Source organism: Dipodomys merriami, unplaced genomic scaffold (genome assembly GCF_024711535.1).
Source record: "Dipodomys merriami isolate MVZ:Mamm:240054 unplaced genomic scaffold, mDipMer1.0.p SCAF_2, whole genome shotgun sequence".
In the NCBI taxonomy this organism is placed as follows: Eukaryota; Metazoa; Chordata; class Mammalia; order Rodentia; family Heteromyidae; genus Dipodomys; species Dipodomys merriami.
In genome coordinates this window covers 56763800-56777818 of record NW_027203381.1, presented here as the reverse complement: position 1 = coordinate 56777818, position 14019 = coordinate 56763800, and the positions used below count along the sequence as shown (strand labels likewise).

The following is a 14019-nucleotide window of genomic DNA, read 5'->3' as shown; positions in this document are numbered from 1 at the left end:
ATTTTAATACATATGAATTAATAAACATATATGTAACTATATTATGTATACATAAATAAAAAGTTTTCTTACTTTTCTACAGCAGATCGTTTCTGTGACTTGCTCTTGTAATTTAGTGCCATCTTAGTTTCCATTCCAGTGTATATAGCAACACCTACAAAACAAAACTATTCTTTAAAATAATTCTCTAGATAGAAGGTATAGGATTGGAGAGGTAGGTTGATTGGATCAGTAGCCATCTGGAATCTAGGCAATAAGGCAGGAGAGGAGCTGGCATGCAAAGCCAGTCAGAGGGCCAGGCAAGGTGGGCCCCCATCTTGACATACCTGCTCCAGTTGCAGATACATTAAAAAGGAAAAACAACAACAACAACTGTGCTACAGAGCTTTGAGCCTTTCCCTCTGTGAAATAAGAAATGTAAAATTCCAGTCCCCACCATTATCCATTTACATGTCAGAATGCAGTTGTAAAAGTTACTGACAAAAAATAAGTTATTGACATTTTCTTAGGAATGGAGTAACAAAACCTGCTGTGAATTATCCCTTTAAAGAAAGCAACTAGATGGAATTTCTCCAATGATGACAGCCTTAAAAATGACACAAGTTCTCAAAGTAAGTCCCATATCACCCAAGAATCACCTGTAACTGTACACTGACACTGGGAATTCAAGGTTTGCTTTGCCAAGTTAGTTTCACAAGGCAGCTCAAACTTTTCCTGGGGATATGCAAGGCAAGCACTGTACCACTGAGCCACCTTCCCAGCCCCTCAGCCAGTTTTTATAGGTTTTACAAGTCTAACTTAAGGAACCCAGTCATTCAACCTGCTGGATGAGGAGGCCATAGGAGTCCTGGTTTTGAGTCATAATAGGTACTGAATAAAAGAAGTAATATTTAAGTTAGAATTGAAGGGGGGAGGAAGATGGCAAAGATAGATGACCGTCACAAATGTAGCAAAAGGTGGAAATAAAAAGTACTGTTAAAGCAAGAACAATGAGTTGGAGTCCAGAGTGTGAAGGGCCAGGAATGCCAGATCTGGTATCTAGACATCATTCCAAAAGAGTTTGAAAAATAACATGTGCATCTGTCAGAATAAATTAAGTAAGCACAAAGAAAATCCTTTTTTAGGGGCTGGGAAGGTGGCTCAGTGGTAGAGCGCTTGCCATCCATGCTCGAGGCCCTGGGTTCGATTCCTCAGCACTGCATAAGCAAAAAGAAAAAAGCCGGAAGTGGTGCTGTGGCTCAAGTAGTAGAGTGCTAGCCTTGAGCTGAAGAGCTGAGGGACAGCACCCAGGCCCAGAGTTCAGGCCCCACAACCAGACCCCCCCCCCAAAAAAATACTTTTTTAAGAATGTGAAAGACTCTGAGAGATAAGCAAGAATGACAGTAATAATGGAACTAAAAGTTGGAAACAAAAGGAATCAGGCAAGACAAGCCTTATTAGAAATAACTTTGCAGTTAAGACTTTGTTTCACATACTCTGTCACTTTCACATATTTGGTAAGTAATCAATCTCATTTTTCCCACTTTTTTTTTTTTTTTTTTTTTTTTTTTTTGTCAGTCGTGGGGCTTGAACTCTGGGCCTGGGCGCTGTCCCTCAGCTCTTCAGCTCAAGGCTAGCACTCTACCACTTGAGCCACAGTGCCACTTCCTGTTTTCTATGGTTTTTATTGGAGATAAGAGTCTCATGACTTTCCTGCCCGGACTGGCTTTGAACTGAGATCCTCAGATCTCAGCCTCCTGAGTTGCTAGGATTACAGGCGTGAGCCACCAGCGCCCGGCATTTTCCCCACTTTTAAATAGGGAAAAAATACCTTATAGTAGTTGTGAGGTCTGTGTGAAAAATTAGTATAATGCCTAGACTGAAAAGATAATCAGTAAATGTTTATATCTTCCCTCCCCACTGCCCCCTCCAATCTCTGCCCTGGACTTTCCTGTCTGGGCTGGCTTTGAACCTTGATGCTCAGATCTCAGTCTTCCAAGTAGCTAGAACTACAGGCATGATCCAGTATTAGAATTATTCTTTAAAGGTGGGAATCACAGGGGGAAAGGGTAGGAATGACAGATGAGAGAGGGAACTAAAAACTATAGAAAGCTGAGAAAACTGAATGAAACAAAAGGGATGATGGTGCTAAGATAAACAACAAAAGACAGACCCCAGCCCTAATTTAAGGTATTTAAATATACATTTTCTAAACAAATTTGGGCCCAAATGTTAAGGAAGGAATACTGCTGGGAAAATGTGTTAAAATTCACTGTGATATTAGAAAGTTTAAAACTCTAAAAGGTTTACTCTAGAACTTGAATTCATGGTCTAGGTGCTATCCTGAGATTCTGTGCTCAAGGCTAGTGCTCTGCCACTTGAGACATAGTTCACTTCCAGCTTTTTGCTGGTTAACTAGAGATAAGAGTCTCAAGGACTTTCCTGCAATCATTAGATTTTAGCCACCTAAATATATAGGATTACAGGTGTAAGCCACTGGTACCTGGCTTATAATTTTTTTAAGAGTGGAAAAATACATAAAATATACAATTTAACCATTGAACCAATTTAAGTTGTAAATCAGTAAATTCACAATTTTGTGAGACCATATTATTCTCTAAGTGGAGGATAATTTCATCATCTTAAAAAAACAAAAACCCTATACTCATTAGATTATCATTCCTTAATCTTCTCTTATCCATAACTCCTCAGACAAACAAATCTGCCTTATCTCTGTGCATTTGCCCATACCAGATATTTCAAATAAATATGAGGTTTTATGTCTGACTTCTTTCACTTAACATAGTTTCAAGATTCATCCATGTTGTAGCATAAACTGATACTTCATTCACTGGATTCTATCACATTATACATCTATTCCACATTTTGTTCATTTGTACCTGAAAGACTGACCCCCACCCTATTGTCCCAGGTACACACAGACACCAGACAAAATCCCAGGTATGTGTGAACATGTTTGATCTGTTGGCAGGGCAATCTATGTAAACCCAGATGAAAACATCCTATTGTGGGCCCAAATGAAAAGCCCCCACCTCCCTTGACCTATTGGCTTTTTCATTAACCCCTGTCTCCTTGCTCAGACCCCATATAAAAACCCAACTCCTGTTCCAACTTTCTGGCACAACCTTCAAACCCGTAAGAAGGTCTGTGCCCCATACTGTTGACGATGGAATCTAGCCTATTCCTTTTCGATTTTCCTCCATTTTCCCAATAGTACCCTGTGGCAATTGTGAATAATGCTACTGTGAACGTTCTTATGCAGGTTTTTGTTTGAACACCAATTTTTCAGTTCTCAGGGTATATACCACATATGTATAGTGAGACTGCTGGGCCATTTTGTAATACAGTGTTTAGTTTATTGAAGAGTGGCCAAATTTTTCTTAAGAGACTGAACACAACTACTAACAATGTACCACAGTGCAAATTTGTTCATATCTTTGCAATTTTCTTTTTCTTTTGTTGATGTCAGCACTGGGGCTTGAATTCAGAGCCATGGTGCCTATTCCTCAGCTTTTACCCTACCACTTTAGCTACAACTCCACTTGTGGGCTTTTAGAATATCATGAACTCTTCTGCCTAAGCTGGCTTAGAATTGTAATCTTCAGATCACCATCTCCTCAATGGCTAGGATTAGGGGCATGAGCTACTAGGGCCCAACTTCTTTTTCCTTAAGAAGAAAAAAAGTGTGTGTGTGTGTGTGTGTGTGTGTGTGTGCGTGCGTGCGTGCATGCGTGTGTGTGTGTGTGTGTGTGTGTGCGTGCGTGCGTGCATGCGTGTGTGTGTGTGTGTGTGTGTGTTTGCTGTCATTTGGACTACTGGGATTTCAAACCTCATACTCTAATGCTTAAACCACACTCCTACCTATTTTTGCTTTATTTTTTCAGATAGGGTTTTGTGTTTTTGCCTGAGGATAATCTCAACCAAGATCCTTCCAAGGATCTTTGCCTCTCAAATAGCCCCTTTACACAATAAAATATGATTACTTTATCAGATACCTTGAGAGCTAAGATATAGCAGCACAGCAAATGTAAAAGACAAATAAGGGGGATGGGGAGTACGGAGTGTAGCTGAGGAGGTGGGAGGGAAGGGATGGTAGGAGAAAAACAAAGGAGGCAACAATGCTGGATAAGAAATGAACTCATTACCTTGCTCATGTAACTGTAACCCTTTTGTACAGTATTTTCATAATAAAAAACTTAATTCAAAAAAATAAAATAAAAAATTAGAGCTGTGGGTAACAGTGGGCCAGGATACTAAAAGGTTATTTCTAAAATGGAAGGAGCTGGATGTCAGCTAAAGGTAATTTTCAACTTCATAAGCTGATAATGCACTGATTTGGATTCAGAGTATATTGAGTTAATTTAGAACACTATTTATTCATCTTTTTGATATAATAAAGTACATATCCCAATTGTACCTGGTATACATTCAGAGGTTTGTAAGAAATTGAACATACATACCTACATACATGCATACATATAACGGTACTTATTATCCAACTTTGGAATAACCATAAAGGAATTATAGAAAAGGCTTACTACACTATGTTAGATTATATTGGTTCTCATCCATGTAACTCAAAGTACTAATTATTTTCTTAGCATTCAGTTTTACAAATTTTCAGAAACACAATAGAAAGGTTCTAGTTTATTATTCAAAAGCAAGATTAACAAAAACATATGAATACAATTTTTGTAAGAAAATAATGACATACAACATTTAGGTAATGAATTAGTTCAACCCAAAAGGCCACAAATACTGTGCTTTTAAAAATATTTCACATATTTTCACCTGTAATCCTAGCTACTTCAGGAGGTTGAGATCTAAGAATCATAGTTTAAAGCCAGCCTGGGTAGCAAAGTTCATAAGACCCTTTATGTCCAATTACCTACCAAACACCCAAAGATAGAGGTTGTGACTCAAAAGGTAGAATATTAGCCTTGAGCACCAAAGCTCAGCAACAGAGACCAAGCCCAGAGTTCAAGCCTCAGGACTGGCACATGCGCATGCATACACGTTTCTTTCATCTTTGGGTCCACGTATACATACGTACATACATACACACACACTTTTCTTATTTTTATCTTTAGGTCCAAGACCGGGACCGTAAATTAGTATTATTTTTGCTCACTGACTAGCACTTTACGAACTGAGCCATGCCTCCAACCCCACAAAAATTCTTATACTCCATGAATAGTAGAGTTCACGCCTACCACCAGCAAGCATCCTGAGTTTGAGGGAAAAACCCTCAAAAACTCCATATCAAGCATCGATTCAAAAGAATAATAAAAAAAAATTAAAGTATATACTAACCAAAAATTTCTTTTGTGTTTTTTAATCTGGCTCCACGAAGTAAGAGACTCTCTGGTCCCAGCGGTCTAAAGAAAAAAAGAAAGCCAAAAGCACTAAATACATCAAAGCTTCAGTTCAATTAAATGGTATCTTCAGTAGGAGATACTTCTGTAGCAGATACAGTAATTATAGCTACAACATCACTTTTATAAAAATCCTATAAAGCTACTATAAAGCTGCCTAGGCCAATCATGATGTTAGTTATGATAACAACAAACATCTGCTTTAGCATTTTAGTTACTTTAAGGTTAGTGGCTCAGAAATAAAATTATGCATGGAAAAAAATAAGACACTAACTCCAAATTTTTTAAACATAAAATACAGTAAGATAAATGATTAAGAATGTTTAGAAGATAAAAAGTTTTAAATTTGAGCAAAGTAATAAACAGCCTTAGGAGGGAAGATACAGGATTTACAATGCAACATAAACATAAAATTATAGTATGATCTATATATAAATGCATGAGTTTTGCACAATTAAAGTTATGCTGACTATAAATATAATGTAAAGAGTAGATTAGTGTTTTTTGTCAGCAAGACTGCACAGTATAGCTTGACTACTTGCATTGCATACTTCTTGGAGCACAGGTCTTCTTGCTGTTTGAATTTCTCTCCATAAAGGAGATATAAAACGACAAGGAATAACTAGAAAGAAAATTGTATTTTCTTAGTAAAAGCAAAATGATTAAGACTCTACTATGGTCAAGTTTAAAAACCTTTATTTTGTTGATTTTTTTTTTTGGGGTCCGGTTGTGAGGCCTGAACTCTGGGCCTGGGTGCTGTCCCTCGGCTCTTCAGCTCAAGGCTAGCACTCTACTACTTGAGCCACAGCGCCACTTCTGGCTTTTTTTTTTCTGCTTATGTGGTGCTGAGGAATCGAACCCAGGGCCTCATGCATGCAAGGCAAGCACTCTACCACTGAGCCACCTTCCCAGCCCAATTGTTGATATTTTTTATGCTTTTCTAAAACATACATATAAATTTACTTAAACAGAATCTGGACAATTTGTGAAAAAATTTACAAACTCAAGCACTGTTAAAAAAATGCCTTTGGGCCAGTGTTAAGGACATGACTAGCAAGTATAGCTTTATTTTAGTTGTATTTGTAGAACACCCTGGATATTCCAAAATTAATGTAGCAGCTCACTATTTTATAGTTTTTCACTTAGAAGTGGTTATACATGAAGAGAATGCTTTGAGTTCACAATGGCATAAAAAACTAAGAAGTAAGGATAGCTTCATTCCACTTGCTTTAGTAGAGTATGGTTATATTCTTAACCACTTTAGGAGCTGACTTAACAATTGTTATTTTTCTTTACCAGACAAAGTATCTTTATGTAATTTAGAAGATATGTCTACATTTTTCACTATAAAAATAATTCAGCAGGGATTTTACACATATGCAGGTCTTGTTACGAAGTTATTGGATGAGCTTCTATGTTAGCATTTATTAAAAATATGACTGAGTGCTGATACATACTTTTGGAGGCATATCTTGAGGATTTCAATTAAAACTGCTCATGTCTTTCTGGAACCAGTATAAACTGAACATATCTCCAAAAAAGAGGTGGCATTATCAATTTTTTTGGCAGAATTAGGGTTTGAACTCTACCTTATGCTTGCTAATCAGGCATACTTATCCCTTGAGCCATTCTATTAGTCTCTTGCATTTATTTCCAAGATATGGTCATACTTTATGCCCAAACCAGTGCAGACTGCCTTCATTTTACTTGTGCACACCAAAACTGGACCAAAAGGGCAATCCCTCAATCTCTGCCTCCCAACTAGCTAGGATTATAGGCTTGAGTCAGCTCAAATTTGATTAGAAATTAAAGGACTAATTCAGAGATTAATTCCAAATTAAGCCTTTGGGTCATAAGTAACAAATAACTTCATTTTATTAGCCAATCTTTGAAGTGCCAAAAGTTAACCTGAGTATAGAAGGAAAATAAATCAAAACCAACCAACCAAGCAAAAGAACAGTAAGAAGAGTAAGTGAATAGTTCTGGTCTGGTCACGAAATACTCAGGCTTGCAATGAATGATTTTGAAGAACATCATAGTATTCATAAATGCTACACATTAAACATTTTTCATATTCTTGGGGGTTTTGGGAGAGTGAGTACTGAGGACTGACCCCAGGACTCCCCACATGCTAAGTGTGTGTTCTTTTACTGAACTACACCCTCAATCTTCACATTTTTTACTTTTAAGCATGACTTTAAATGGATAAGGACATGAATAAAAGCAACTATGCCTCTTTTTAAGGTTACTACGTAATCTAGAAAATAAATATACAAATCTTATTCAATAATTTTTTATCATTTCATGGTCTATTTCATTCTCACTTATCATTGCTACAAATTACTAACAGATGAAATGTTAAATGCTTTTAAATTAACTTTTTCCCATTACATGCTTCTATTTATCTAATTTCTCTTTACTTTTTAGTTCAGTTCACCAATATTTCTCATTTATGATTAGATAATATGAATTATTCATACCTGACAATTTCTTCCATTTGTTGACTTATTATCATCCGTCCCATAAATCTATAAAAGAATATACCATATTACAAAAATATAACATCAGCCAGGCACTGGTACCTCATGCCTATAATCCTAGCTACTCAGGAGACAGATCTGAGGATTGCAGTTCAAAGCCACACAGAAATGTCTGTGAGACTCTTATCTCCAATAAACCACCAGAAAACCGGAAGTGGCGCTGTGGCTCAAGGGGTAGAGCACTAGCCTTGAGCTGAAGAGCTCAGGGACAGTGCCCAGGTCCAGAGTTAAAGTCCCATGATCAACAATAAACAAAAACAAAAACAAAAAATGAAATCAACAGGTAGAATATATTAAGAACTTCAACACTATTCACAGACATGAAACAATGTCAGTCTTTTAACCAGGCCCTACAGGTTCATGCCTGTAATCCAGGCTGAAATTTGGAGGACTGAGGTTCAAGACCAGGCTAGGCAAAAAGTTTACAAGACCTATACAACCAATAGCTGAGCTTGGTGGCAATATACCTGTCATCTAACCGATCTATGTGGGAGACTGTCATCAGAGGATTGTGGTTCTAGGTCAGCCTAAACAGAAAAGACGTGAGAATTTATCTCAAGGTAAGATGGTGGGAGTGGTGATGAGTGCTTAGATGTAAGCCACAATGGGAAGTAAAAAGTAGGAAAATCACGGTCCAGGAGCAGATCTGGGAAGGAAGTCTATTTAACCAGTGCAAAAATGGACTAGAGCTATACCTCAGTGACACAGAACTTGACTAAAAAGTGGGAAGCCTAGCTGGGTGCCAGTGGCTCATGCCTGTAATACTAGCTACTCAGGAGGCTGAGATCTGAGGCTCACAGTTCAAAGCCAGCCCGGGCAGGAAAGTCCGTGAGACTCTCATCTCCAAGAAACCACTAGAATGCTTACCTTGAGCTGAAGAGCTGAGGGATTAGAGCCCAAGCCCAGAGTTCAAACCTCAGTACTATTAAAAAAAACCCACAAAACCCAAAAATTAAATATGTGTGTGTGTGTGTAAATGAATGGTTCAGTATTCATGCTTTAAATTATAAAAGTATTTAATTTGTAAAGCTTTAGGTTTAAAAATTGAATGTTCTTGCCATCTCTACTTCAGCTTCTAATGAGGTGATGAATAAAAATATGTTGGGTTTTTTGTTGTTGGTTGTGGGGCTTGAACTCTGGGCCTGGGCTCTGTCCTGCAACTCTTCAGCTCAAGGTTAGCGCTCTACCACTTGAGCCACAGCACCACTTTGAATTGTCTGAGTAGTTTATTGGAGATAAGAGTCCCATGGCTACTTTGGCAAAGTAGCAGGTTATAAAATTAACCCCCAAAAATCAATGGCTTTTCTGTATGCCAACAATGAGAAAAGTGTGGCTGAAATTAGGAAAGCAACTCCATTTGTAATAGCCCCACAAAAAATAAAATACCTAGGAATTAACTTAACTAAAGAAGTGAAGGACTTCTATGATGAAAACTTTAAGATCTTGAAAAAGGAAATCAACACAGAACTTAAAAAATGGCAAAACCTCCCATGCTCCTGGATTGGAAAGATTAACATCGTGAAAATGGCAATACTTCCCAAGGCTATCTACAAATTCAACGCAATACCTATCAAAATTCCAACCTCATTCTGAAAGGAAATAGAAGAGGCAATCCAAAAATTCATATGGAACAATAAAAGGCCCCGAATAGCAAAAACGCTCCTCAACGGAAAGAACACTGCTGGAGGAATATCAATACCAAATTTCAAACTCTACTATAAAGCCATAGTAATCAAAACAGCTTGGTATTGGCATAAGAACAGACCTCAGGACCAATGGAACAGAATTGAAAACCCAGAAATGAACCTACAGACCTATAGCCATCTAATCTTCGATAAGGGAGCTAAAACAATAGAATGGAAGAAAGATAGCCTCTTCAGTAAATGGTGCTGGCAAAATTGGTTAACTACATGTAGAAAACTAAAGCTAGATCCTTATATATCACCCTGCACCAGAATCAACTCCAAATGGATCAAAGACCTTGAAGTCAAAGCAGACACTCTGAAAACATTACAGGATGGAATAGGAGAAACCCTAGGTCTCCTTGGCTCAGGCCGAAATTTTTTGAATAGAGACCCGGAAACACAACAAATCAAAGAAAGGTTGGACAAATGGGATTGCATAAAGTTTTCTGCAGGGCAAATGACATAGCTAGCAAGATCAATAGAAAGCCCACGGATTGGGAGAAGATCTTTACTAGCCATACAACGGACAAGGGTCTCATATCTAAAATATACTTGGAACTCAAAAAATTAAACCCCCCAACAACAAATCCTCAAAGAAACAACTGCCCAATAAATAAGTGGGCTAAAGACTTAAAGAGAAACTTCTCTGAAGAAGAAAGAAGGATGGCCAATAGACACATGAAGAAATGTTCAACATCCCTAGCCATAAAAGAAATGCAAATCAAAACAACATTGAGATATCACCTCACCCCAGTTAGAACGGCAAAAATCAAGAACTCTAACAACAACAGATACTGGAGGGGATGTGGACAGAAAGGAACCTTACTTCATTGTTGGTGGGAATGTAAACTTGTTCAACCACTTTGGAAAGCAGTATGGAGGTTCCTCAAAAGACTTCACATAGAACTCCCCTATGACCCAGCAATCCCACTTTTGGGCATTTACACAAATGTTTACAAACAAGACCACACTAAAGCTACCAGCACGACTATGTTTATTGCAGCATTATTTACCATAGCTAAGATATGGAACCAACCCAGATGTCCCTCAGTAGATGAATGGAACAAGAAAATGTGGTATATATACACAATGGAATTCTATGCCTCCATCAGAAAGAATGACATTGCCCCATTTGTTAGGAAATGGAAAAACTTGGAAAAAATTATATTAAGTGAAGTAAGCCAGGCCCAAAGAAACATAGGTCCCATGGTTTCCCTTATTTGCAATATCTAGTATATGTATGAGTCAAGCGGAAAAGGTCAGATAATGTGATGTCAGGAAAATGAACCCTTAGAAATGTATTTTAATGTTTTTTTTCTTTCATGCATGTGTTTCTAACACATTTATAAGATTATCTCTTTGTTGCTTGTGTATGTCCCTCCCCCACAGTATAACCCCTGCTTTCACTATATTTGATGTCAGTATAACTTGTGGAGGAGATGGGGAAAAACCAGTTGTTTAAGGATACAGGTGGACCTGTTGCAACAATGAGAAGTACAAGTTGTCATGTCCAAAACGAGCTTTACAACGTCGGTGCGGGGGGGGGGGGGGGGGAGGGGGGAGGGGGGGGGAGGAGAAGGATTGGGATTGGGGGGGAGGGGGGAGGCTGGGAAGGGATGTGAAGGGTAAACCAAAGGAGGAGGCAGCAATGCTTGGTAAGAAATGTATGCATTATCCTGCCCATGTAATTGTAACCCGTCTGTACAGTATGTTCACAAATAAAATTAAATTAAATTAAAAAAAAAAGTCTCATGGCTGGGGCTGGGAAGGTCGCTCAGTGGTAGAGTACTTTCCTCACATGCATGAGGCTGTGGGTTCGATTCCTCAGCATCATATAAGCCAAAAAAGCCAGAAGTGGCGCTGTGGCTCAAGTGGTAGAGCACTAGCCTTGAGCTGAAGAGCTGAGGGACAGTGCCCAGGACCAGAGTTTAGGCACAAAGAGTCCATGGCCTTCCCTGCCTAGGCTGGCTTTGAACCATGATCCTCAGATCTCAGCCTCCTGAGTAGCTAGGATTACAGAGTGAGCACCAGCACCCCTCTCATGAATAAAAATGTTTTAAAAATAGTAATGTTGATGTTATATGTTACTATTATTATAGTTTGGTCATCACTTAAAATTTGCTACAGGAAAATGTGCATACATTAACATTATACAATGAATATTTGCTACACAAAACAGACCACTGAACCATATCACATATTTACTTATTTATTCAATAGATAATTCATTGGGCGCTATACATATGGTGTTAAGTAGGAAGGATAAAATGGCAAAAACCTGTGTGTCTGAGCTTTTCTTAATCTTTTCATTTTGTTTATGTATTTGGTTGGTCATGGGGCTTGGGTCAGGCCCTGGGTACTGTCCCTGAGCTATTTTGTGCAAGGTTAGTGCTGTACCATTTGAGCCACAGTTCCACTTCTGCTTTTCTAGTAGTTAACTGGAAATCAGAGTCTCATACACTTTCTTGTCTGGCTGGTTTTAAACCATGATTTTAAACTCATATTACAGGGTTAAGCCCTGTCAGTTTAAGTGGGGTTTTTTTTGTCAGTTGTGGAGCTTGAACTCTGGGCCTGGGCACTGTCCCTCAGCTCTTCAGCTCAAGGCTAGCACTCTACCATTGAGCTACAGTGTCACTTCCAGTTTTCTGAGTGGGTTATTGGAGATAAGTCTCATGGGCTGGCTTTGAACGGTGATCCTCAGATCTCAGCCTCCTGAGTAACTAGGAGGTGGCATGAGCCACCAGTGCCCAGCAGTTTAAGTGTTCTTTAAAGCATGTTTCCAAACTTTTTAGTTAATTGGAAAATTCTATAGTACATTTGAATTTGATAAAAAGGCAGGATTTTATAACACTACATAGAAAAAAGTTCTATTATAAAAACAGGAGTTGCAAACAAATATATGTACGAAATCTGAAAAAGCCAATGACTTAAAGGTAAGATTTTTAAACACTTCAATACAATTCAATTGTGATATATAATACAGTAAGACACTGAGGGTGGGTTTTACAAAATTCTACTAACTTATAATCTAGTACCAGTTATTAAGTAAACATGAGCTTAGTTTTTCATGCATTCTTAATGGAAAGTTGTTTCCATTCCACAGCCCACTGTAACTGGCAAATCACTGAAAGATGCGTCATGCTGTATTTAAACAATTATAATGTGAAAAGGAGTTCTATGCTCCTTTCAGAAACAGGATCTTTTAAAAATCTAACAAACTAAAACCATGATTTTTAAATCTGTGCTTACTGAGATCAAATAATCAATGAGTGAAAATAATAAATGAGTAAGTTTTGTCCTTGAGGAACTCATAGGATTTAAGGATAATATTTATATAAAAATATAGGCACTAATAGCTAACACCTGTCATCCTAGCTACTCAGAATCTGAAGGGGATCTGGAGGATGGCTGTTTGAGACTAGCTGGGGCAGAAAGTCCTTGAGAGACTCCATTTCCAACTAAAATGCTGGGCTGCAGACATGGCCCAAATGGTAGAGTACTGGCTAGAGTACTGGCCCAGGAAGAATGAGGCCCTGAGTTTAAACTCCAGTAATAGCCAAAAAAAAAAAAAAGTTTTTTCACTCTATTTTCTGCTATATACCAATATATAAACAGAAAGACACAGCCTGATTTCATGAAGACTATAACAAAATCATTAGTATTATTTTAGTCTAAGGAAATATTCTAATAACTACTATAACTACTGGTAAAGCTATAAAATAAGCATGTTATTTCATTGTAATGTAGAAGAAATCTGAAGAAAAAAGCCTTTTCAAAAAAATCATTCTTTTAGAATTCTAGCAAGGTCTACTATTAGTTCCCTTCCACCTTAATTGTATTCCCTTCCTTGACACTCCCCAAATAGGATCTCCAGTTAGATAAAGATTTCATTTTGGGTTACAAAATAATGTCATTTATGGTTACAAAATAAGATCTGCTAACAAGACTTGAGATAAGTATGTTGCACATTCCACCATACCTGTACAGGTCTGCTTCTGGCTGCTGGCATTCTATCACTGCTATAAGACTGTCCAAACTGGAAACTGTTTGTAATACTGCTGTCTCTGGAACAGCCACATGTGTCTGGAGAGAGATAAAAGGATGAACCTCTAATAACTCGAATGTGACCTTAGATATCAACGACTTCAAATGTCTTACAATTGAAATCTTACAAATGATATATTGTACTTGAGGTCAATAACTAGACAGCAAAAGACAGAATAATGTAAAAGAAGCAAAAAACAAAAGGATTGCTAAAATTTTTTAACTACAGACCATTAATTATTAGGAAATTAAATCATAAGTGAATAAGCATTATTGTCCAGAATTAAAAATAAGCAATTTAAAAGAAAAAAAGTGATTCTCATTCTTAATTTTGCTTTGCAATTGATAAAATACAAACTGTACCTCAATTTAAAA

At 37.7% G+C, this 14019-nt stretch overlaps 1 protein-coding gene across 6 annotated transcripts in view; it reads right to left on the bottom strand.

The window, feature by feature from the left end:
- Positions 1–14019, bottom strand: part of Atp11b (ATPase phospholipid transporting 11B (putative)) — a 121504-nt gene that overhangs the window by 70323 nt on the left and 37162 nt on the right. For all 6 annotated transcript variants that reach the window (XM_070029657.1, XM_070029660.1, XM_070029658.1 and 3 more), the window contains exons 7-10: positions 13580–13683; positions 7856–7903; positions 5314–5378; positions 73–154 (exon numbers count right to left, since the gene is read on the bottom strand). In XM_070029657.1, the coding sequence (XP_069885758.1) occupies positions 73–154; positions 5314–5378; positions 7856–7903; positions 13580–13683 (299 nt within the window). The remainder of the gene's footprint in view (positions 1–72; positions 155–5313; positions 5379–7855; positions 7904–13579; positions 13684–14019) is intronic.